The sequence below is a fragment of the Henckelia pumila genome, chromosome 4 (assembly GCF_033568475.1).
Source record: "Henckelia pumila isolate YLH828 chromosome 4, ASM3356847v2, whole genome shotgun sequence".
Taxonomy (NCBI): Eukaryota; Viridiplantae; Streptophyta; class Magnoliopsida; order Lamiales; family Gesneriaceae; genus Henckelia; species Henckelia pumila.
In genome coordinates, this window is record NC_133123.1 from 31,161,508 (window position 1) to 31,187,517 (window position 26,010).

The 26,010-nt window shown below is 32.9% G+C and overlaps 4 protein-coding genes across 6 annotated transcripts; 3 read left to right on the plus strand and 1 right to left on the minus strand.

Moving 5' to 3' along the window:
- Positions 1-2,873: 2,873 nt before the first annotated feature.
- On the plus strand, positions 2,874-4,235 carry LOC140865126 (mitogen-activated protein kinase kinase kinase 20-like). The gene has a single exon (XM_073269644.1). The coding sequence runs from the start codon at positions 3,014-3,016 to the stop codon at positions 4,082-4,084; it is 1,071 nt and encodes a 356-aa protein (XP_073125745.1). The 5' UTR covers positions 2,874-3,013; the 3' UTR covers positions 4,085-4,235.
- A 2,244-nt stretch (positions 4,236-6,479) lies between these two features.
- On the plus strand, positions 6,480-9,109 carry LOC140864483 (PI-PLC X domain-containing protein At5g67130). The gene is made up of 9 exons (XM_073268692.1): positions 6,480-6,789; positions 6,871-6,933; positions 7,047-7,172; positions 7,257-7,394; positions 7,468-7,566; positions 7,703-8,006; positions 8,308-8,528; positions 8,637-8,723; positions 8,876-9,109. The coding sequence occupies exons 1-9, from the start codon at positions 6,784-6,786 to the stop codon at positions 9,086-9,088; spliced, it is 1,257 nt and encodes a 418-aa protein (XP_073124793.1). The 5' UTR covers positions 6,480-6,783; the 3' UTR covers positions 9,089-9,109.
- A 1,497-nt stretch (positions 9,110-10,606) lies between these two features.
- LOC140865492 (protein IN CHLOROPLAST ATPASE BIOGENESIS, chloroplastic-like) lies at positions 10,607-13,824 on the plus strand. The gene is made up of 10 exons (XM_073270153.1): positions 10,607-10,803; positions 10,913-10,996; positions 11,510-11,584; positions 11,668-11,710; positions 11,789-11,846; positions 12,299-12,529; positions 12,606-12,700; positions 12,776-12,857; positions 13,341-13,451; positions 13,537-13,824. Exons 1-10 carry the CDS (start codon positions 10,692-10,694, stop codon positions 13,675-13,677), a joined length of 1,032 nt encoding a protein of 343 aa, XP_073126254.1. The 5' UTR covers positions 10,607-10,691; the 3' UTR covers positions 13,678-13,824.
- Positions 13,825-22,174: 8,350 nt separating this feature from the next.
- On the minus strand, positions 22,175-25,755 carry LOC140862967 (AP2-like ethylene-responsive transcription factor TOE3). Of its 3 annotated transcripts, none has more exons than XM_073266011.1 (10): positions 24,719-25,755; positions 24,563-24,588; positions 24,423-24,453; positions 24,221-24,308; positions 23,937-24,082; positions 23,736-23,780; positions 23,395-23,486; positions 23,131-23,285; positions 22,810-23,010; positions 22,175-22,696 (listed from the first exon to the last, which is right to left on the minus strand). In XM_073266011.1, exons 1-10 carry the CDS (start codon positions 25,216-25,218, stop codon positions 22,430-22,432), a joined length of 1,551 nt encoding a protein of 516 aa, XP_073122112.1. In that variant the 5' UTR covers positions 25,219-25,755; the 3' UTR covers positions 22,175-22,429. The 3 variants fall into 3 exon arrangements, with proteins under 3 accessions (XP_073122112.1, XP_073122111.1, XP_073122110.1); XM_073266010.1 differs by having other exon boundaries at positions 22,810-23,022; XM_073266009.1 differs by having other exon boundaries at positions 22,180-22,696; positions 22,810-23,028; positions 24,719-25,739.
- Positions 25,756-26,010: the final 255 nt, after the last annotated feature.

The following is a 26,010-nucleotide window of genomic DNA, read 5'->3' on the forward strand; positions in this document are numbered from 1 at the left end:
ACTAAAGTAAAATGATTATCAACTTACTGTATTGAGATAAAATATTGAAGAGACGAAGAACTTAAAGACAAAACATCATTTTACAAAACAATTTCTGCACCAGAAAATGTCAATAAGGCGGGTGTGAGACGAGTTTGCCCAAACCCGAACCTCACCCAGTCCCATATGAATTCAACGATTATAATCCGAGTTGAACCCGCAAGTCTACCGAGTATTAAATACTCCAACCCATTTAACCAGATTTATACTCGTCCTAATAATACGCATTTAATACGAGATAGAATTTTAAACCGATCGATTATGGTTTTCCTAACTTTTCCAGAAAAATGTTACACTCCACAACCGAATGATATATGTAATATGTTTATGGTGGCTACACCAACCGAATGATACGTGGTGGCGCCACCAAACACCCTAAAAAAAATAAAATTTCGTGTATAAAATTTTGTCTCGAATTCGAAATAATCATTGTGGCAGTCATCATCTCGAATTAGTAATTACAAGTTTGCAACAAGATGCGATGGATCGTCACACTTGTAAAGTAACGTCACCTAATTTATTTATTTTTAGTAGTTATAACAAATGAATTGTGTATGAAGAGAATCATGACAAATTAAAGACATGAAAAATGTGTTGACAAATCAAATTGTACTTTTACGAGAGTAAGCAAACTTTTCACACCAAGGTCGAGTCGTATAGTATTTGATTAGTGCTAATGACGTTACTAATTACCTCATCAATATTGTCAAACTCTCTTTTCCCATCCATATCTTGTCCTAATCTTGTTAGATCGTCCAAAATACGGACTTAATCCTTCATTTAGAAAATAAATTACTTCTTATCTTATGTATAATTATTATAATAATATGATTTTTTTTTTGTTTTTATATATGGTGTCGGATTAATTGCATCAACACCCCCTGTTAAAAATCAAAAAAATAAAAAACACTTTGTGTAAAATACTAAAATTAATATCATGTTAGACCTTATGTTTTATAAAAAATAGCATAAAACCCTTATCAGAGTGGCTGAATATGTCTGAGTTTGTATAACATTTAGGTGCATTGTGAAATGTGCTAAATTTTTTTAAAATGAAAAATTAATTAACATATTAATATTTCTTAAATAATTTTATGTATTTTAAATTTTTCACTTGAAAAATTAATGCAATTAGCACTTTTACATACTTCAGATTCCCACACACACATATATAAGTCTAGCCTATACATGCTTTTACTTTTCACGTAGATTAAGAAATTTTTTGGAAAATTTTTATTTTATCTTCGTTTCATCATTATTTTGACATCAAATAAAAATTCTCCAAAGTAGTTCTTTTATCATTATTGTTTAATGATGACGTATAAATTAAATTTTCACCTCAACTCTAGGTCATTCTATTCCTCTATGAATTTCTTGGTTTTTACAGATACATATGTCTCTTTTGATTTGAGGAAAAAAAATTATATTATGTAGAAATATATATATATATATATATATATATATATTGGTCAAGTAAACGGCCGTGCGTACATCTTTATATATGGATCATGGAAAGTCAATATTTTCTTAATTATGAATTTAATTCAATTTGAAACATGCCCGAAACTAATTCAATGATCAAGAAGTCATGAAAGATCAGAAGACACTTCGCCCACCACTAGACTTTACCTGATCAACTCGCCAAGGATCACAACTCATAATATTATTTTTTTCATTTACCCATTTGAAGAATTATTTTATGAGATAAACCAAAACATTTTATTCATTAAAAAAGACCTCAGCGTGACGCAAAACTTGAAGTTTGACATACCTTTTCCACCCACGATATATTATATTATCTTATATTGATGGCTTTTGCATGATATAAATAAAAAAATTGAATGCATAAACTTTTTTATGTTAATTATACATGATGGATTAAATATTCAAAATTTTAAACATGCAAATGAAGATAAATAAACAGACATGGATAAATAATGAGATATTGTTATGAATAAATTTGAGGGGATGTTAATTGTTATATACCCATATATATTGTGTGCGGGTGCGTTTTAGCAAAATATTTAACATAATCTTTCCAATGCATTTGTTTCCCGTGAAATAAAATATTCGAATTCAACTATTAATTTAAATTTCTAAGATACAATTTTTTTGGGGTTCTCTCCCATATGCAAAGTAAATTTGTCTTAGTATAATGAGTTTTTAAAGGTTTTTTAAAACTCTCTATAATTTATGGTAAATTCAATTAAACTTAGAAAGCACACTAATGTACACTTAATTAAATCACTTTTGGCATAAGAAATTTTAGAGTTATAACCAACGAATACATAAAAAAAAACCAACTTAATTAAATCACTTTTGGCATAAGAAATTTTAGAGTTATAACCAACGAATACATAAAAAAAAACCAATCAAATTTATTTATATTTGCTTATGCAGTTGGGAGTTTGGAGAGGGGGACAAGGCAATCTAACCACACAATGAGGGTAACCATTACTTTAATCAAAAGGCAAGGCATGAAACCACATTAACAAATTTGATCATTTGGAGTCTCAAAAGTCATGCCAAACGAGTCATTATCAATTAGGGTGCCTTTTTTTTAAAAAAAAATGGGAAAAATATCTATATTAATTATTTGTATTTTTTATTGAATAAAAAAATAATAAAAAGATCTTAATTAATGATTCTACTACAATATCAACCACGTTTTTCCCAAACTCGGCTACGCTATTTCAGGTCCCCACGAAATATCCTTCATTACCACGTGCTTTTTTCCATCTCCAAAACCAAAAATCGAACCTTTTCACACACAGTTGCTTGATTTCGTCACCTATGAGTGCAACGAATCTCCCCAAACCCCCCTATAAATAGAATCCAACAAGTTCACACAGTTAGCTAGCTGCATTCTACGCCTCCAGTTCTCTGTTTTTGTTCTCTGTTCTCAAGTTCAAGAAATTCTTGAATCAAACCTTCGTCTCAAATACCCTTTTGATAGTTTTTTTTTTTATTAGATATGGATTGGATTCGAGGTGAGATTTTGGGTCGTGGGAGCTTTGGTATGGTGAATTTGGCGGTGCCCAGGAGCCAGAGTTCTTCGGTTTCGCCTTTAATGGCGGTGAAGAGCTGTGCGTTTTCGCAGTCTTCTTCTTTGATGAACGAGAAATTGATCTTGGACGAGCTTAAGGATTGCCCGGAGGTGATCCGTTGCTTTGGGGAGAGCTTTTCGTACGAGAATGGCGAGAAGTTGTATAATGTGTTGTTGGAGTTCGCCTCCGGGGGAGCTTTGGCTGATAGAGTCAAGGGTCGTTGTGATCGGGGGCTGCCGGAATTTGAGGTCCGGCGATACACGAAGGCTTTGCTTAAAGGGCTTCACTATATCCACAAGCTCGGCTATGTCCACTGTGATATCAAGCTTCAGAATATTCTGTTAGGCCCCAATGGCGGCGTGAAAATTGCAGATTTCGGATTGGCGAAGCGGGCTGACTGGAGAAAAGACGGCGTTTCGGGGTGTGAATTGCGGGGTACGCCTCTGTACATGTCGCCTGAGGTGGTCTCCGGCGGAGAGCAGGGGCCTCCGGCCGATATTTGGGCGATTGGGTGTGTGGTGGCGGAGATGGTCACAGGAGCTCCGGCGTGGCGGTGCTCCAATTTGGCGGGTCTGCTGCTGACCATCGGAGTAGGCGACGAGGTGCCGGCGGTGCCGGAAAACTTGTCGGAGGAAGGCAAAGATTTTCTTGGCAAGTGCTTTGTCAAGAATCCGAACCAAAGATGGACGGCCGAGATGCTTTTAGATCATCCCTTCGTGTGTGATGATCAAGAATTGGGAGATCTCAGGGATGAAAAATCTGTCTCAACTTCTCCGAGATGCCCATTAGATTACCCTGATTGGGAATTATCAACCATAAGTTCAATTACATCTCTACCCTCGCCGGCATATTCCTCGGAATCCGGCATCTGGTTCTCCGGAGAGTCGGATTCGAGGCGTCGGTCTCAGCCCGATTCCGCGGCGGGGCGGCTGCAAGAGTTGGTGTTGAACCAAGTCCCTGATTGGTCTGTTTCCAATGAATGGGTCACTATTAGGTGAGCAATTTTGATCACAAAAATTACAAGAGATCTTTCCTAGATATTTTTTTTTACTTTTTTGTGTACATAACAAAATTTAGAGATAGATATATACGAATACAACGACTGTAACATGATTTTAGTACAACATCAATATATTCATTTTATTATCACTTTGTTTGTTATTAAACTTTGTTGGGAAAATGAGAATTGCATCGGAGGTGGGAAAGTGTTAGGCAACAAAATTGGGTGGTTTGGCCAATTGATATTATTCTATGCTACACTTGCCCGCCGCCTACTTATCTGTTTTAATATGATTTCTGTTACTTCGTACAGAGGCTGTTTCAACTTGCATGTGGGCAATTGGAGGGATAGCCCCAATTGGCCTATTGAAATTTCTTTTAATAAGCTCAAATAAATTTGTTACCTTAAATTTTGTGCATATTTCGTGTCCACTTTCCCAAGTTGTTACAGCTTACAAGTTACAAGTTACAAGTTACAACCATTCTCTTGATAATAAATAAACATTAGAAAAAGACCAAAGACAATGAACCAAACCAATGCGAGTAAATTCAATATTTTGCATTGAAGTAATATGATCCGTTGAGTTGTTTGTATTTATTCATTACTTGCGTTATCTTTAGCCCAGAAATAGCAGAAAATGCCCAATTCCCATAGTAATGCATATGATTTCCCCCTATTTATTGTTTTTACACGTTAAAATAATACGTTACGTTGGGTAAAAACCAAAAAATATCCGACTTCATACAGCGGAGTAGATATCCTTTTTTACCATCTTTTGTGCGATCAAATAGACTATGCAAACCTGGTAGAAAAGCAAGTTATATAAGCTTGTTTAACTTTTCACACTGTTTCAGAATCCAATTAATGGAGAAGCAAATTAATTTATACAAATAAATTCATTATTTATCTTGATTTAATGAGTTGGGTCAACTAAATAATACAAATTAAGTAGGGGCATATAGTAAAAGAATGGCAAAAATACCATTATAGAAGTTGAATTATTAAGGCATGTTTTCAAATATTTAGATATAAATTCATCTCAGGCAGATCAGGGCACCGACCTCATTCGAACAATCAAGTTTCAGTAGTGGGTTAAGGGCTACTTATATATATATTTTCTTGGGTCCAAAATTAACTCATACTGGGCTCTCGTACAATTTGGGCTTCATCAACTGGCTCAATACATAATCTCTGGCCTAATCTCTGGCGTTGAATCATGAAATTCAAAGAATGTACAAGGTATCGGGTACAAACTTAAATCAAGTAAAAAAATAAAATAAAACAGGGAATAATATTTGATAACGAGCATATTTTAGATTGTGTTATCGTTTCTTACTTTCTTTTCATTTTAGTTGAGCTAGCGTCACGTGATTTCATTATTTTTCGTCAAATTGAACCATCGGCATCCATAGTCCTTAATTTCATTTCATCTCGCTTTGCATCCTAAGCCATAGTTTCAATGTTTGATTTATGGGTGAAATTAGGTATTATGCTAGATCTGATGGTAAAACATCTCGCGTGTAAAACAAATGAGCCGTCGGATCTAGTATATGAACACTGATCATATGTATATATATATATATATATGAAAGAAAAAATAAAAAGAAGGTTAGTGTTTTGCTGTGTTTATGACACATGAATATAAATGCATTTTTTCTCTTAATTAATGTATTATTTAATCATTTATGATGTAACTTGCACATGGAACGAGCTTTTAAATTATGTCAAATAATGAATGAAATGATTATTGACGAAAGCATGTTCACCTAACCATTCTAGAAAAACTTGTTAGGAACAATAATTTAATAACTAGGGTGACTAATTATTCAAGCCATTTTTCACCATTCATGCACATTTAATTTCAAAACCAAAAGATCGATGTAAAATTATGCTGGAAAAAGTCGTTATGATTGAAAATTAATCTTCCATTTACTTCTCCCCCTTTTTTTTTTCTAAAAGTTTGAAAAGAAAAAGTTAAAAAAGCCCGTTAAACAAATTTGACCAAAATAAAGAAGATATACAAAAAAAATATCCGAAAAAGGAGACTTGCTGAATTCACATCTTGGTGAGGAAAACGCCAAAGTTTTGTTCAATCTAACTAATTAATTAAATCGATCGTTCATGTTAAAAGATATTGACTAATTCAATTATATTCTGGATATTTTTCAGCATTGAACTAGTATAAAATTGAACTTAAAAATAATTGTTTTTTTTTTTCGATTATGGTTGCTAATTCGATTTGATTATTTAATTTTGTCTGCATGAAAAGTTTGATTTAAATAATTCAATGTTTTAAAGTTCAATTTGACTTAATTAAAAAAAATGACTCGGTTGATCTAATATTAAATCTAACGTTAGAATAATTTCTCGTGTTCAAGATCGATAACAACGAACTCTTCTTTCCTCTTTTGAAAAATGATTTGACTTTCAATTTAGTACATGAAAATAAGGTAAGTCCACAGGAAACATTCGAACAGAAGGCATAAGATACATGTAATATGTCGCGCGGTACTCTTTAGGATTCTGCTAATTAACCTGTACCAGGTTTGAAAAAAGGAAATTTCTCCCATTATAGGAGCAGATATATTACAAGGAAAATAAAGGAATCGGAGCATAAATCTCCATAGATTGAAATATTTCTCGTACAGACATTATCAAAGGCCATCTGTCCGTGTACGGACATCCGAAGAGATTCAGATGCGGGTACCCGATATCGTGTTCTTTCCTTATTTGCAAAGTGGGATTTTACCTTTTTCTTAGCTTTTGTGATTATGATAATCGCAGGTTCTGCATATAAAGCTGTTCTTGATCTCAGCTTTCCTCTTCGGATATTCTTTCTGCCTCAAGGTTTAAAATTTTCAAGTTTACTAATTACTGCCTGTAAAATCTCGTTTACTTTTTCATTTTCTTACACATTTTATCAAGAAATCTTGATGGGTTTTTCTTGAATCGTGTGTCAGATTGGGGAAACTTGTTCCACGTCGGGCAATACTTGCGACGCAGGTTTGATCTGCGGCTCTTGTCCCGCGAATGGCAACACCCGGCCACGATGCACCCGCGTTCAGCCGCTGATTCCCACCACCAAGGTACTCCATTTATATATATCGTGTTTCCGAATCTTGATTGGATAGGATACGGGTTTGGGTTTCTTAAATGGGTTTTTGGGTCAGGTTAAAGGGTTGCCGTTTAACAAGTATTCATGGCTGACGACCCACAATTCGTACGCTCGGACCGGGTCGACTTCGGGCACGGGCTCTGTTCTCTTTTCTCCCACAAATCAGGAAGATTCCGTCACCAATCAGCTCCAAGTATGGAACAGTACTACTTTTGATTTCATTGTTAGCTGAATTTTTTTTTTCAAAATTACGGAGCTTTTTGCAGAATGGTGTGCGAGGGCTTATGCTTGATATGTATGACTTCAACGATGACATTTGGTTGTGTCACTCTTTTGACGGGAAGTGTTTAAATGTCACCGCGTTTGTAAGTTCGTTTGTTTATAGTTTATTATACCTTCGAATTCGTGCCCGAATAGTAGATTTATTGATTTGCTTGAGACCTTGTTAATTAGTTATTTACATTCGGGTTATATTATGTCTTTTTGTTGTGTTACGACCAGCAACCTGCGATCAACGTGTTGAATGAAATTCGAGAGTTTCTCGTAAAGAATCCGACCGAAATCGTCACCATCTTCATTGAGGACTATGTGACATCTCCACAAGGATTGACCAAAGTGTTTAACGCATCTGGCCTGAGTCAATACCGGTTCCCTTTATCTGAAATGCCTAAAAACGGCGGAGATTGGCTGACCGTGGATGATATGGTTGGGAAGAATTATCGGTTGTTGGTCTTTACCTCAAAATCGTCGAAGGAGGCTTCTGAAAGCATAGCATACGAATGGAACTACGTGGTGGAAAATCAGTGTGAGTTGTGATATAGATTAGATACTTTACAAAGGGTTAGAGCTATTCCCAATGCTGTCACTCAAAGTTTTGAAACCTTACAGCTTACGCGTGCAATGCTCGGTTTAAGGTACCACGTTGGTAGCTATAAGACGACTGAGACAAATGGCTGCTGTCTAACAAATTTACATGAGGCCAAAATCTTGAAATATGACTTGAATGGATGACTGTGTTTCCTGTGTTGTGTTATAGGAGCATAAATTTCATGTACTTGCAGCATGTTTATAAGGAGCTATTAATAAGTGGTATTGTCAACGTGCAGATGGTACCAGTGGGATGAATGGTTCTTGTTTCAGTCGTTCGGAATCATCCCCTATGAACACACCTTCAAAATCATTGGTCTTGATGAACTACTTTCCGACTGATCCGAATGCAACAGAGGCTTGTGTAGACAATTCTGAGGGCCTGACCAGTATGATGAAGATTTGTTATGATGCAGACGGTAAACGGTGGCCAAATTTCATCGCGGTTGATTTTTACCAGGTATAGGTGCACGCGACTGGATTCATTTTTGCACTATGAGGAACTTTATGAAGCCAAAAAGTATGATCAGATCCTTTCTCAAGTCTTTCTTGCTTTCTTTTGTTGCAGAGGAGTGACGGGGGAGGTGCCGCCGAAGCTGTTGATGAAGCAAACGGACATCTAACTTGTGGTTGTGACAGCATAGCCTATTGCAGGGTATGCTAGTTAGCAAAATATTCGAATCAAAAGTGACAATTTTCCATCATTTTACATGTCGAAACACACACACCGTGCATGTATTTTTGCAACATGGAGTTAATGTTCATCGATTTTGTCTAGTAACTTATATGTGTACCAATTTTTGGCAGACGAATGCGACGTTTGGTACATGTGACGTCCCCTTGCTTTCGCCTCCACCACCGGCTCAATTATCGCCAGGCGCTACCTCAGCGCAAGAACCTGGAAGTGGTTCCTGGATGATCAAACCTCTGGGACTTCATCGGTTTATTTTGATAATTTCAAACATGCTTCTCATGCTGTGTAATTCCCACCTATTTGGCTACAATTCTTTTGCTATTTAAGAAACATACTGAAAACATACAGTTGGTTTGTTGCAGTCACCAGTGTTTTTGGCGGTAACTAGAGCAGTGCCGTACTTGAAATTTTCTTAGTCTGAATCGAATTTTTTGAACATAGGTCCCCTTAAAATGAACTATGAATTTTATCAATTAAAACCATAAAATATAAAATAAAACATACAAATTTTAGGAGTCATTATTTGTATATAGTACTCAAAAAAATTAGAGCATTCAAAATATTAATGTGATTTTAAACCTAACAATACCTTTATATATTTATATATAATAATAGAACTGGTTTTTTTGGATTCCTTCCAATCTGGGACCCTGAAGCGAATGACTTCATCAGATTGTGCTCAAATCCGGTCCTGAAACAAAGCTATTTGTATGTCATGAATTTCACAGGATCATATTTTTTTAATGAACACCTGTTTGTTCATTCATTTACTTCTTTGTCATCTTTCTTTAACCTGAAACAAATACTTTTTTTTTATTTTTTTTAAAAAATCAATAAACAAATATTGTCGTAACATCATGCATTAATTGTTTGTAGAACTTACACTAACCATTGAATAAAACAAGAATAACTAATCGATCAATATCTTATCTTTCACACGAAATATTGTTTTTAGATCTATTTCTTTTTATCATGAATTAGTTCAAATCATTCAGATGTATTATCTTAACAGTGTATTTGAATGTCTAAAAAATGAAATTTGGAATTGGATTTGGATTTGGAATTGGATTTGGATTTTAAAATCCATGGAATTGAAATTTCATTTTGTGTTTGGCAAAAAGTTAAAATATATTTTGGAATTTGATAGTATAAATTTAGGATAAATGATATTTTATAAAAAATTATAAAAAAAAAAAACTTAAAAATTATAAGTAAAGTATATGAATTTATTATTAAAAATAATTTTATTGCTTTATAAACTCAAATCCCGTGAAATCACGTGAAATCCGACCAATATTGTCAAGATTTCACTTAACTAATTGAAATCCTATGAAATCCCACCAAATACCAATCTCGTTTTGAAATCTTAAGTTGCCAAACACTAAAACGGTATTTTCTATTCCAAATCCCACCAAATCCCATCCAATTCCCGTGATCCAAACAAAGTGTAAGTATATGAAGGCATAAATCTATACTATTAATTAACATGGTATAAAATATTCATAACTCATGATTAGTATAAAAATCGTCATATATTAATCAAACCGAGATATCTAAAATTTATCACAAATTCATTTCCAAAAGTTATTTTACCCACAGCACTCTTATTTTCACAAGAAAAATGTAGGAGAATTACTCAGAAACAATTAGATAGAAGGTATATTGCCATATATATATATATATAGCTACATTATAAAGTCTAAAGATCCATGGTATATCCATATTCCACTTTTACTTGAGTTATCCTATCCTAATCGAAGGCTTCACATGAATCTTTAATTTATAATGGGCCAGTGAGGCCCATATTTGTTCGATATTTGCATTCAGGCCCATGTCCATTTAGCTTCCTCTTTCCCCATCGGCAGACACAAGAAGTGAGAGAGCACAGTATCCACAAAACCAGACTCCCAAGGGCATCCGGAAACGGATATGAAGCTGTGCGGTGGAGTGGTGTTCGGACTTCCACTCGCCGCCGCGTTCCCCACTCTGATTTTCGGTCACCGTCGGCCCACTTTGCGTTGCTACTCATCTTCTTTTCCTGGTACGGTAACCCGCCATTCCTGTTTCTGTCTGTACTACTGTGCATTTTCATTCTTTGGCTTCACGCTTAAATACACGCACGAACAATCAAAGAGTTATGTGAATGGCAGACCATGTTTCATTTATAAAAGACGTAGCTGCTACACAACCACCTGAGAATTTGAGTCATCTTCTCAAATTGCTTCAGGTTAGAGGTACGTTGCTTTCTTGAGTATTTTCCGTTTTACATTATGTTTTCAAGAAATAAATTTGATATAGTTTTGGATTGAGTGTGCTGGCACTTTTGTTGCATGATTAGAAAAATAATAATAATTGTGGTAGATTGCATTTTCAGACAAGTACTCTATTTTAGCTTCCTGAATTGGGTTACAAAGCGACTATATCAGTCCTGAATTGATTGTCCTATTTTCCTGTTCTGGAGTGGAATTCAAAGTGCCATCCTTTTAGTTGATAGTAACTGAGAATCTGAAACCCGAGCGGCACTTCTCATTAAAATTTCTTTGGTTTACATAAATTGAAATTTAGCTTTCAAATGCGATAAAAAGAAATGTTTTCTTCCTCATATATTGCTTTGGCAAGGACAGAATGGTGAACCAAAGTCGCCGATCGAGTATCCCATATTCCCATTCGCTAAGTATGTTTATTGCATCTGAATATATGGCTTCGGTTCAGTAACCATAGAAGTTGTGCTTTTATTCATATGACAGGTGAACAAATTATTTCTCCTGGAGCAAAGCAAGGTTTGCTTCCTCTTGCGATCCCTTTATCAAAAAATAAATCAGGTAGCTGAAGTTTGGACTGAGTTGGATACTTCCTAATGTTTGAATCATTCTTAACATCTGCACCTGGATTTTACTGATATTAGGTTCTGTAACGGCGTTGTTGCGATGGCCAACTGCTCCTGCCGGGTAATCTAGTTTCCTTATGCCATAGAAAGAGTTCTTGGGAATTTTCTGTACTTTAATTGATCCTTTCAATTTACACAGGATGGAGATGCCAGTAGTAGAGGTCCTCAAATATGGAGTGTGGCTTTTGTCCAAGACTGTGAGTAAGCTGCAATTTATATTATTGGATAGTGGCTGACGTTTCATATAGTTTGTGTATCATGCTTCTCGACACAAGCAATGGTGCAACTAATCCCCTGTAAAGTCCCAAGTCACCTTTTAAGCATACCCTAACTTTAAGAATAATAAATCTAATGATTAGAAAAATATATATTAGATTTTTTATTGTATGTGGCCAAATTTTATGCAAATTTTTAGAATCTAGTCTAGCGTAAAGCATAATATGCAAAAGATGGGTGCTCGAGTTCAACCATGGGTACCTTGCCTTGTGCTTTGCTCCCAGGCCATTCAATAACTGTGAGCCTCAATGGGTCTTCGCTACTTATGAACCTTAATGAACCTCATGCTCCTAATACTTATGTTGTGTCTGTAGGTGAATCATATTTACATGTACATATTCACTCTGTCCCTCTTTTTCATTAAAAAAAACAGGTTGATCAATATATTCATAGAGTCCTAGTGGAAGAAGATGCCGAGAGTTCTTCAGCAAGAAAGGAGGCGCTCTTTTATGCTTCAGCTGATGCTGGAATTAAAGTTTATGAGAAGGGTGACTTTGCTGCGTCACAGATTGCAAATATGGATACCTACCTTTTAAAGAATGTCGGTTTGTTCCCAGACATACTAGAGCGCAAAATTAAGCACCATTTAGACAAAGGAGACAATGTAAGAGAATATGGTTTTTGTTTGTGAACATAGTGGTTTTTGCTTTTGTTTTGTGATATACGCATGCTGGTGCAAGGTTTCAGCGTTGGTGACCGCGGAATTCTATACAAAAAAGGAGCATTTTCCAGGATTTGGTCGTCCCTTTGTCTTCAATGCTGAAATTTTAAGAAAGTTTGTAATCTTCTCTCATGCTTATATTATAATCCGCCTTTGAATTGTGATTTATCTGCATAACTTTTTATATAGAGTTGGACGAATTTCGGAAGCAAAAGATTCTGCACGGGTGGCTCTGAAATCACCATGGTGGACATTGGGCTGCGAATATCAGGTGTCTTTCTTTGAGCTGTCTATAGATTCTTCTAATTATTCCATTTCCGTGGAGCAGCAATAAATTGACCTTTTCTGTGTAATTGCATACGTCGCACCATGATTGAAACACATCATTGTAGTTATTTTAAGGTGTAGATGTACAATGATACTATTTTCACCATTACTGACATTTACATTGTATGGTACATTGGCGGGCATTAAGTCCTACAATTCATAATAGAACTAAAGTCACATATTTGATTTTCATACGCTCCAAGTTTGTGCATTTGTGAGGAGGATCGGTTTCGAGCCTCAATCTACGCTGTTATTTCTGACACGATGATCTGAACACGACAGTTCGGTGAGTGAATGATTGAAAATTTGAAAATATCTGAGTTGTATTACTGCTACCATTTTTAATCTTTGGCAGACTCTTATTCCTATGTTCATGTTGATACTGATACATCATACATGCGTATTATTTTGATTTTATTCTTTTTAGGAAGTTGCTAATTTAGCTCAATGGGAGGACGAGCAAATCGAGTACATTAAAGAGAAGGTTACAGCCGAGGGGAGGCAGGAAGATTTGAAAAAGGGGAAGGAAGCTACTCAGGTTCGGTTATGAGCGACAGACGATTCGTTTGATCGATTGAACATCCTCTCTTATGCATGATAAACCTGCTTATCTGACTCTGCAGGTTGTGTTGGATGAGGCTGCCTTTTTATTGGATCTAGCTTCTGTTGAAGGGACATGGGATGAGTCTTTGGAGAGAATCGCCGAATGCTACAAAGAAGCCGGGCTCGAAGATATCGCAAAATTCTTGCTTTACAGAGATTGATGTTGAATGTTGGCATGAAATTTCTGCGCCTGTATTATTCTGAGATTATTTGTATATCGGGTATTGCTGCTGCTGCTGCCACCCGAAGTTTTGTTAAAAACAATCTTAGAAATATATAGTTTCCAGATTAAAAAAAAAATTATCTTTGAAAAACTTATGATATATATGTAGTCTTTTGATTTTTATTCACAAAAATAATAGTACTATGCACGCGAACGAATTCCGATAAACTATTACCGTCTCCAAAACACTATTTTCTAAAATAAAAATCCGATTTTATTTAATTATTATTATTTTAACTACTGTTAACGAATCTATACAAAATACAAGTCGATTGGGATAACTTTTAGGAAATATTTTTTAGTTTTTTATTAATAAAATTTTAAAATTTTGTTAACGAGAAGTTGAGAAGTGCTTCTTAAGCTCTGTTAAACACTACCTAAAACAATGGTAAATAACTTAACAAAAATTGACAAATTGATCATTTATATATATTCCAAAATAAATAACAAGAAAATGAAAAATGAGAATAATATACTCATTGTCCATTCAAATACTACAAATTTGCATTTTATATATTCCAAAATTAAAAAAATGACAAAAATAACAGAAAGAATGAAAACTGAGAATACTATTTGAATCAAATACTACAATTCAGTTAACATACTATTTGAATTAATTAACGAACTGAGCTAATACAGAAAAATTAAAACACATAAATAATTCTTAATAATTCATATAGATCTTGAAATCAAATACGACAATGTAGGAATACATATATGATATATCAACAAAAATTTACATTGCAATGCCTAATAAGAGAACCATAAGATATGTATATTTTTGTTAAAATGCAATGAACTTACAAAACGGAACCAATATCTCTGAAATTGCTAAAAAATATCAGATAAATATTTCCTGGAAATGACTATTACTAGTAATTACATAATCCGTTGCAAGAGACAAACAGATATTTAGGTTTAGTTTGAGAACGTACTTATAAAATATTTTTATAAAAGTGTTTTTTTTAAAAAATTATAAAAAAATTTTAAAAATTGTTTTAAAAACAAATATGTGTTTAGACAATTATTCTATAAAAATACTTTAATATCTCAAAAGTAATATTTTTCTTCTATAGTTTTATTCTCAAAAATACATTTCAAATATTTTTTAAAAACTATATTTGGAGAATACATTTAAAATATTTTTTCAAAACATTTTACAAATTTTTTTTCAAGCACATACCTTAAGTTTTTTCACCTATAAAACACAACAAATATTTTTAAAGTACATGTCCAACAAAACCTTAGATATTTGGGATTTTTATATTTTAATTTAAAATTCGAGATTTTGATTTATTAAGAATTTGGATTACCATATATTATCTATCTTCTAAACTAGATGTAATTTTTGTTTAATTTAATTGAAATTCAGAAGCTTGTGACATTTTGATTCTGTTTATACAAAAATAATTTTAATAAAAAAAAGTAATATTAAAATTAATTATTTATCAAACACTACCCAATTTTAATTTTCGGCTTTTTATCAACTTGTGGATTAGGTTTGGTAATCTAAAAAAATCGAATATAAATTTACAAAAAATTAAATACCCATTTTAAATTTTTTATATGTCTTAATTGAATAATGTTCGTGTTACTAAATCAATTACCATTTCAATTTATTTCTACTGATTCGATTCCTTCTCATAAATGATTCAAATCAATCCATTGAACACCTTTACAAGTTACAACCTTTATCAAGAGTAAAATAAGAAAATTACTTTTAAGCAATATTCTGAGTGACGCGACCCTTGAGCAATATTCTTTATGCCTACTTTTACCAAATTTCTTTTAATTAAAAAATGGCACTACGTGAGACAAACACTTGTACAATTTTAATTACCCGACAAATTGCGTCAGCATTCTCTGTAACAAAAGATCAATTAATATAATTTATTTAAAAATTAAATACAAAATCCTTTGCAAATAAAGTAAATGTGCTCGAATTTTTTCAACAAATAAGTTAAATGTGATTGATTTTTAGAAAATATATTAGCCTCTTAAATTTTCATAAAACTTTTCAAGAGGTTGAAGTCATTGCCCGTAATATTGCAATTCGAATAATATTATCCTAAGGTGTCGGTAGGTAAAACAATTGACGGGGTACCTAATTTTGGTTTTAAAAAATTAAATAAAAAAATTATTAACTGTAATTCAATGAATAATAATGAGTCTGAGTGTCGGGGCTTTAACTTCTATATCATAGATTCCCCACTAGGAATCGAGAAAATGTCGTCCTCTTCAATAATATTCTTCACATATCTTATTAAGTCTTTGGTGAATTTACGGATACGATATAATATATATTTCCTAGCGTTACATGTGATATTAAATCTTCACATTCATATATATTACAATAAATTAAAATAATATGCATGCGAAACTCGTTCCATTTACCGGAATTAAATGCTTTTGGAAAATTTAGGTGAGTGATTCTTTACGAAATTACTTCCTGCGTGGGGACAACACAAGTTTGCCCAACTCCAATCTAATTAATATAGAAATAATAATGATAACAATAATGTTGTACCTAAATTTGCAAGTTGGAACATATACCCGTACATATATAAATATTGGATAGGTCTAGATGATATATATTGGATAGGTCTAGTGTGATATCATCTGTCGCATAGATATTTACGTGTAAGACGGGTCAACTCAATCCACTTATAAAAAATAATATTTTTTTCGTAGATTGTGTTGAATATTAAATCAGACTTACAAAACTAACACGTGAAACAGTCTCACGAGAGTTTTTGTTATAAATATTTACACAATTTTAAAAAAATAAAATTTTCTTCCCAATAGGGTAATACAATACCATATTAATTAATTAAGTTTGCTGATTGCATTTGCCTATTTCCTATCTACCAATGCATAAAGGAAAAAATAAAAATTACGGTATGTGCATTAAAAGGCCTTTTATGGCCCGACCATCACCGAGTTTTGGCTTCAAGTATTACCTACATAAGAACAAAACATGGGACCATAAAATAATTTATCAATTTACAACGTTCGTACATCAGAAAATTCAACTTCTCCTCTCTTTGTGAGGATTGTTATTTGTTTGCAAGGGAAAATTGGAATTTTCACCCGACAAATATTAAAAACAAAAACAAAAAACAAAACAAAACAAAAACTTCCGATGTTAAGTAAAGTTTGTAGTGAGCACTGTTTCGACGATTAAATTTTGTATAATGAAATATACTAATTTAGGTTGAGTTTTAATAATTCTCATATATATCAGGTCCATAGTTAGATATAACTGACCTCTGCCAAATTTTATAATTGCCATATTACTCGAATTATATATAATATATAAATATAGTGATACTATTTTGTTCCACAATAAATGATATATAAAACTACTCCTAACAAAAATAAATTCAAAAAATGATCATATAAATATGTAACGTGTTCATTGTAGTGCTCGCATATAGTATAGGAGTACATTACTACAGGCATTTAATTCCTTTGACTAATATCTCTTCGACAATTCAACTTGTCGCATCGACTCATTAGCAAATGAAGTCATTCAATTAAACTCATAAACATTTAACATACAATTTATACACATAGCACAGCAATACTTAAACTTTTAAGAGGGAAAAAAAACAAAATTATAAAAAAAAAAAAATAGTGCTTAAAAGTTAAAAACATTTTGTTTTGACTTTTGACTGGTTCTTTTGTCCACTTGTTTGCGTTGGATTTTTTCCCCAAAAAATGGTATTTATAATTTTGAGGCAGTGAGTCATCATTGGTCGAGGATCGGTTTAATTTTCAACCAGGTTCTGACAGTGAAATTTGTGGCTATCTGAATTTTGGTGAGAAGCAATTAACTATTTCAACTTTTTCTTGAAAAAGACGAACGAAATTAATGCACTCTTCAGGGTTTCACTCTAAATTAATGAGATCCTAATTCAATTCTAGAGTACTGCTTCGATTCTAAGTTAAACTCTATCGTTGGTGAGATTGATTTTTGCGGTACATAAAAATTTCAAAGAGACGATCTCATAAGATCAATTTGTTAGACTAAATTATATTCAACTCGATACATAGAAATGTATTATTTATTGGACAAATATATTATTTTTTATCGTAAATATGAGATCGATCTGTTTCACGAATATAACTCCGCGAAACCGTACATAAAAAACCTAGACTTAGTATTTAGTAATATGTTCACTAAGTGTATTGATTAAATTTGTCATCTATTTTTGAATTTATCATAACCTTTTGGCGTATGTTATAAAATATGTGAAACTCTGTATATTTTTTATGTATAATGCTAGAGGTACAATCAATATATCGTACAACGATATTTACAATAATTATGTCGTGATATTTTGCTATTATCTCGTGAGATTTTGATATGATATCGTGAGATTTTGCATTCAATGTATCGTGAGATTTGATAAATTAAAATTTTGTATTGAATTTTTTGTGGTGTATAAATTGTTGTACAAATTTGGTTGTACATGTAGCATTGCTTATTTTTTATTGGAAGTAGCTAGAAGATTTGACTTCCCGATTTTTTAATTGATACTTGCAAATTTATACATTTTAACTCTTTTAGATTTTGGAAATCTATGTTATTTGAATTTCAGCTAAAAAAACAATTAATAAATTAATAATTTTAAAATGAAAGCACTGCAGAGATGTAAATACGGTAAATGAGGTATGCAGATCGAGTATCGTAGATCCTGTACAAATGAAAGAATCTAAGGTGTTCTGAACCGTACTATACTGCCATATCTTTTTTCTTCTTCAAAAACGTAAAATTCGAGAAAGTTTGTGATAATTATTTTTGTAATTAATATATATAGGTATAGCATAAATGCATTTCCCTTTATTTTTGGGATAATTATTTTTCCAGCTTTGATTAGCTAATTATCAATATATTTTTACTTTACTTGCAGAGCTTGTAAAATTTACCTCAAGACTGGATAAATAATATTTCAAATAAAAATGAATATTTTTGTAATTTAAGGGGAGATATATATATATTTTTATCTCAAATAATAATGTTTTAAGCCGCAAAATTGTCATAATAAACAAGGACGGATTTGGCTTAAGCTAATCTTAGGCTATAGTTCACCCTAATTTTTTTTATTACCCGTGTAATTTTGTTACTTAGTCCACTAAAATCACATTTGCACGCCCCGAAACCTAGCTCATTTCCTTAATTTTAACACACAACTTCATTTTTTGGGGAAAAAAATGTATTTGGTCCCATAAATTTATCATTTTGTGATTTTGAAATTCTATGTTATCAACATTTTAGTTTTAATCCTGTATTTTTTTATTTCTCGCAATCATAGTATTTTTTTCATTGAAGTAACGATGTAACACTATACACATCATTGTCACATCAACACTGTATTGTTTTCATGTCAACGAAAAATCAAAAAATGAATTAAAGTTGCCAAAAAAAAATTAGCAGACTTGAATTGAAATTTGACATACAGAAGAACAAAATCGTAAAAAATACAAATTCATATGACAAAGAAAGCAATTTCTCATTTTTCGTAAGTATTAAAATGTAATGACTTTTTTAATATATATATATATTTATTTAATTTTTTAAAATAATATATAGTTTGTTACATTAAATTTTAACCTACCCCAACTCTAAAATTGGATTCGTGCATCATAATATGAGTAATATAGTAACAAAAAGGGTTAGTTTCATCGATGTAAAAAATTATAGTAACAAAAAGGGTTAGTTTCATCGATGTAAAAAATTATATGTATAAATCAAAATTAGTTACTCCATGTCTCTCAAACCGAATAACATATTATTAAATTTTATTTAGTCTATTGTCGGAAATTGTCATGAAATAACACAAGATAACATATACATATAACTATTCTATACATGTGTGTGTGTGTGTGTATACATATATATTATGATGATGGGACGGGAATACGAATTACATTTAAATGGGTTGACATGATATATAATCGATTTTGTAATAAATTTGATGGCAACCTTTGAATTTATAAAAGGCACTCAATTTTATTTATTTCATAGCTAGTCATGCATGTTATATATAACAACTTACTCTCATTTAAGGTATTTTCAATGCAAATTTTTGGGGAAAAATTTATAAGCTGAATAGTTTTTCTCAAAAAATAAGTAGTAGGGATATGGAAGAATGAAATATCATATCATCTTACATCTATAGTCTTTGCTTTGGTGAGGTAAGTATTCATAAGATCAAAACTAATAATTAGAAGTTCAAATTTCATAACATTAAAATTCTATCTAAAAAAAACTGATGAGTTGTATCTGATATCAATGTTCTAAATATAAAATGAGATTCGAAGTTCGAGACTTCATTTGAACAATATCCTCCCGAAACCTAAAAATATATAAATAAAACATAAACATGACTTCAATATAAATCTTTTACTTCTAGTGGAAAGTAAGTAGTTTACTCCAATAATTAATAGACAATCTTGTACCTCTAAAATTTTGTTTTTAATAGATTATTTTATTTAACTTGTTACATACACAATACTATATTTTATCGGATGTAGAATAAATGATAAGCAAACATGTAGCTAGATATTTTGTAAAACCTATTTATTTAGAACGTGGAAATAATTGACTTTGTACGGTCAAAGTATAACCACACAATTTGGGATTATTATATTATATATAATAATGATTTGTTTTTATATTAAAGTAAAAGGCGCATGATTCTCCATTCATCGTAATCCTCTGCACATCTATTATTATTTTTCCCGAAAAGTGTCAATGTTAAGCCAATTGCTTGTAAATAATAATTTATTTTTTTTAAAAAAAATTGAAGCGAAACAATGAATAATATAATCTACGTGACGTCACAGATGACGAATTATTGAAAATAATTTAATATTTTTTCCCTGAACAGTGAATTTAAAAATGAGTTTGAGAATCAATTCTACAAATCTTGATACGCTTATAAGATTATTATTTCAAGTACACCGTTGGGATGAGCAAAAGGGTTTTATGTTCCATTTTTTATTATACCAATTGTTCCACGCAGGTTGTCTACATGCATCCTAAATATTTGGCTTAATAATGAGAATTTTCGTTTTATTAGATTGTCATATGTATATATTCTTATATATTTGTCTCAAATATTACAGCTTATTCTATTATAATCTTATGTAATTAGCATCTACCAGATATCTCTTTAGGTTGTGTTTGAATCGATGGAACGGATCCGATAGATGAATTTCAAATAACACTTATATTTTTATATATATTTGAAATTTTAATGTTGTACGTGTTTGAAATCCAAAACAATTACTATCGAAAATAACATAATTTGTTGTGAGTGAATTTGAAATTCACTTCAATTTTATCTATCAAAACAAGATGAAAGAATTTTAGATTAATAAATGTTTCGATAGTAGGGCATAATTTTTTGTTATTGGTTTTTCATACTCTTTTTCACTCTTATCGAGTTACAATATTTAGAAGTTTATTTGTTCGAATGGACTAAATTGCCATTTTAAATAATAAAAATAAACCACTTGCTAGCTAATGCGGAGGGGGAATTAACCTTGTACATTACTAATAAATTATCGTGCTAGCTAGCAAATGCAATATCCATTAGACGTGTATAGTAATACAATTAATATTCATGTACCTCGAGTGAATAAATTTTCATGCGATCGATATTTTATTTCATTTTCATAACTCGAGTAACTAGTTAGGTTTTGAGTCTTTCGATGGGCTAATTTTGGGAGAGGACAATCTTCTCATATAGTTGATCTACTAGATAAATTTGAATGCGATCACGATCTATATACGTTTTATGTTCATGGTCAAATTAATCACGACTTTTTGCCATCTAGTTGCAGATGAATCGGCGAGAATAATATACTGAAAAACATTGGCATGATATCATGTAATAAGATCCACTTGATTAGAAGTTAATTAATATCAATGGATAATTTTTTTTTAGGGAAAAAAATGGATGAAAAAAAAAAAAACAGAATTTGTCATTCGGAACTGTAACGTGGCCCTTGAAAGGTTTGGAAGATTTAGGTTACGTCCCTCTCGTCATAATAACAATGCCTGTCTTTATTGCTTTTGGTCATGGGAACTGATTCAAAGGACATCTTCGATGCTGACAATTCATCACTATCCTCTCTAATCCCTTAAAATCAACACACCCCTTTCTTGATTCTTTATTTTCACTTCTATAAGTATTATAAAATAATCAATTTCAATTAAAAACATTTCTATATATATATATATATAGATAAAAAACTTTTGCTTTCTTGAACTCATGGCAAATACACAGACAAGTTTTTCTTTTCATACGAATTAATTAAGAATATCATTGGAAAAAAAGCTCACACTTTTTCTGTATTAATAAAAACACCCTAAAAACATACCAATAAATGCAAAAACTGTTTTATATATATAAGGGTAAAAAAAAAAAAAAGCAAACAAAGTGAATTAAAGAAAAGCTGCAAAAGCACTTCATTTTGGTTTAATTATACCAGTTTTTACATAGAGTCAGATAAACATATTCTTTTGACCAATTAAGCTTAAAAAAAGAAAAGCTCTATAGTGAAGCTCAACGTGCTAATCTTTTGCAGACTTGCAGAAAAAAACGGAGACCTTTTTCTCGAGTTTCCGGGGAAAAAATTCTTCAAGAACAAAATATATATATATATATATTAATTATTTATGTGGGTCGCATAAAAGAATGGATCCCATTTTTGTGCAGCCAATTCTGGTTCGGTGGTGCTAATATATTCTGGGCCTGTGGGAATCCTGATGATGCTGCAGCAGTAGCAAACACTTGAGCCTGATGATGATTCATTTGCCATTGCTGTTCAATATTTGTCGACACATTACTAAAATCCACTCCTCCCATGATCACATTATTCCTGCCACCGCTGGAGCCATTCGCGCCGCCGCTCCCCGGAAAATACTGGTGGTGATGATGAATCTGTCGTACGTGTGTTTTAATTTATTCGGTTTTTTCAAGAAACATTATATCGTGAAGATGAAAATATATAATATGATCGAGCTAGGAAATGAGACACAAGCTAAGGCGCGTACTTGATAATTCAGTGGGCTGAATGGGCTGGTGTACATCGGAAGCATGTGGGGTTCGTTCGGCGGCTTCCCGAGTCGTCCGTTGTGGCGCGTCTCGCCGGAGGAATGAAGGTGTGTTTGGCTTAGAAGCTGCAAGGTTTCGGTCTCGTTGTATCCGTCTCTTGGCTTCAGTTGATGAGAGGCTTCAGTTGAAGTCATTTGGTGCTGGAAATTAAGCTGCATCTTTATATATATGATCATAATAAATTATAAGAAACCAAAAATAAATAAATAAAATTGTAACACTTCATAAGAAATTATATGTGCATGTATTGATGCATATACCTCAGGCCTCGATCCATGGCGTCTTCGATCAACTTCGAATTGCTTGGATTTAGAGAGTTGTTGATCTCTAAAACCCGATTCCCGGCTCGATTTCGATGCCGAACTTCCCAAACTTAGGTCTAGATTGTAGTCTGTTGTTGCATTGCTTGGTGACACTATACACATGCAACAAAATTCTCCAAGTGAGTGATGAATTCAACCTAAATTAATATTCCATCAGAAATACACATATATATACCACAAAACAACTTCATTTAACTATACCTGCTGATTTCATTTCTTCTTCATAAATGCTGGGATCAAAATTTGTGACAGCTTCCTTCCCATTACATTTTATGGCGGCTTTATCGTAAGCCCTATTCAAAATTATAGAAAATAACAATTAATTAATATTCGAGCTCCCAAAATGTACAAATTCGTATATATTATAATTTCTTCGAAACAAAAAAAAAAGCCTGATTTTATGATTTTTATCATCCAAATTATATATACTTACAACTGTTGTAAATATTAGTATTTGTTATTCCTAGCATGCACTTGGCCTAATTAATCAAATGTGTTGTCAGTCAAATTAGAGATAATATTTAAATAAAAAAAAACCCCACCTGGCAGCTTCGACTTCTGTGTCGAAAAGACCCAAATAAACGTACCTGTTTCAACAAAATCAAGAAACAAACTCATAATCCCAAGATCAAGTTTTTTAACCAAGGATTAGCCTCCAAACAAGGGTTTTAAAACCTAATTATTAAATCACACGAACAAATAGTCCAAGAATTTAAGAAAAAATTTAAAAAAAAAATGGTTACTTTTTGCCTAGAAATTGTCCCATTCTTGATTCCCATCTACCACATTTGTGCAAAGTAACACCTCGATACTTCGAACTCCCTCTCGGATAACCAGTGCTCTGTCGCCTCAGCACATGCACAAATTCCTCCTTGGTTAAATTGCTCATCTGTAATTATTATTTAATTTAATTAAATTAATGTAATAATTAATGAAATGAAATGAAAATCTTGGGGACACTGTTGTTGAACAGAAGAAAACACTGTACGAGATAAGATATTTTAATATAATTTTACAAGTGACTTGCCTGTTTTAAGTCATCTTCATAATCTTCCAGACTAAAGTTTATGTCTGCTTCAACTCCTCGGAATTTAATGGCTGCCTTATCATATGCGCTGCGGCACATTCGCGTTTCAGAATCAGATGTTATTTCTGTAGATTCTTTTTTTCTTTTCTTTTTTTTCGAAAATTTATGTCAAAAAGAATTATGGCGATGGAGACTAACTCACCGAGCTGCTGCATGCGCTGTATCGAATCCACCTGCATATATACACAAATTTAATGCACGAAACATGAGTATATAATTTCACTGATTTTGCAGATTAATTAGTATTTTTATTTTTATTTTTCAAGAAGAAAATTTACCAACCTAGATAGACTTGTTTCCCGCAATCCCTGATTGAAGAAGAGGAATTGTATATATGTGAATAGAAAATGAAAAAAAAAAAAGAAGAGATTTTTAATGGAGAAGATGAAGATGAAGATGAAGGACAAGTACGGATATATAAATATATAATATTATTACCAGATGTGGGATTCCCACCGACCAGTTCTCCGGTAGAAAGTGACTCCGCGGTACTGGGAGCTCCGGGACCTGGGTCCGCGGCGGCTCTTCTTCAGAGGCTGAGAAACCTCCGTCGTCGGCTTTCCCGCGGCGGCGGCGCCGTCGCGGGGTTCGAACTGGCAGAATTTAACTCCAACCCAGTGGGCCCTAGGGATATTGGTAGGGTCTCCTCGACCTCCCACTCCCGGCTCATCCACCGGGAAGAACTGCCGCGTCACCGGTGGAAATCCCTCACCGGCGTCGTCGTCTCCTTTCGCCACACGGAACCCAAAGATTCTGCTGTTCCTCTTCCTTCCGCCGCCGCCGCCCCTCTCAGCTTCCTCTTCCTCCGAACCGTCCTCTATAACCACCGCCGACGAGCTGGAATTCGACACGGATCCGACCCACTTCACCTTCTCGTCCGACCACCCCTCCGATTCCTCCTCCACCCTCCGATCCGGCGAATCATTAAGATTCCACATTCCACAAAAAAGAAAATAAAAAACACAAACACAAAATCCGGTGAATTCTGATCACAACAGTCTCATCAAGATACAGAGAAATTATATTATAAGCATAAAATAAAATAAATATCCCCCCCTCCCCTCTGCTACAAACAAACTGTACACAGTGTCTCTCAAAAACACATAAAGAACCTACGACCATAGAGGGTAGAAAAAAAGGGCTTTTTCAAGAAAATTTCACGAACTGTTGCGGTTTCCCATTTCCAACAGTGGGATTAATAGATCTCTCACAGAAAAAAAGGCCTAAAATCCCTACATGAATGGGATTAAGCATAATAATCTTAGCTAGAGGCTGTGAGCCTAGAGAGGGAGAGGCACCCTTTTTCGCTGCTACGTTCAATCAAGTCAGAAATAGTTTGAGCCTTTGTTTTATAAAACTCTTTCTATTTATATCTCTCTGCTATGCTCATCAAATTTATCATTCTCTTTCCTTAAAACTCTGTACGTACCTGTATATATATATATATGTATAGTTTTGTACGTTTTATTACACTCGCTCTACCGCACTTAAAAAATACAAGAAAAAAAAACTAATTAATACTTTAATTTTTCGTCATTCTGTTTCACGAGAGATTTACTCATCGGATTTTGATCGTGAGTTATTTCGATTAGCATATTTGTGAAAATGTTAAGAGTCACATGTGTTACTCGTTTATCCAAATTATATATGATTTTTTAAAACACGTTATTTAAAATTCTAAAATTGACATTTGATTGCATGTCGACTGGAATTTAACATTTCACTGCTCC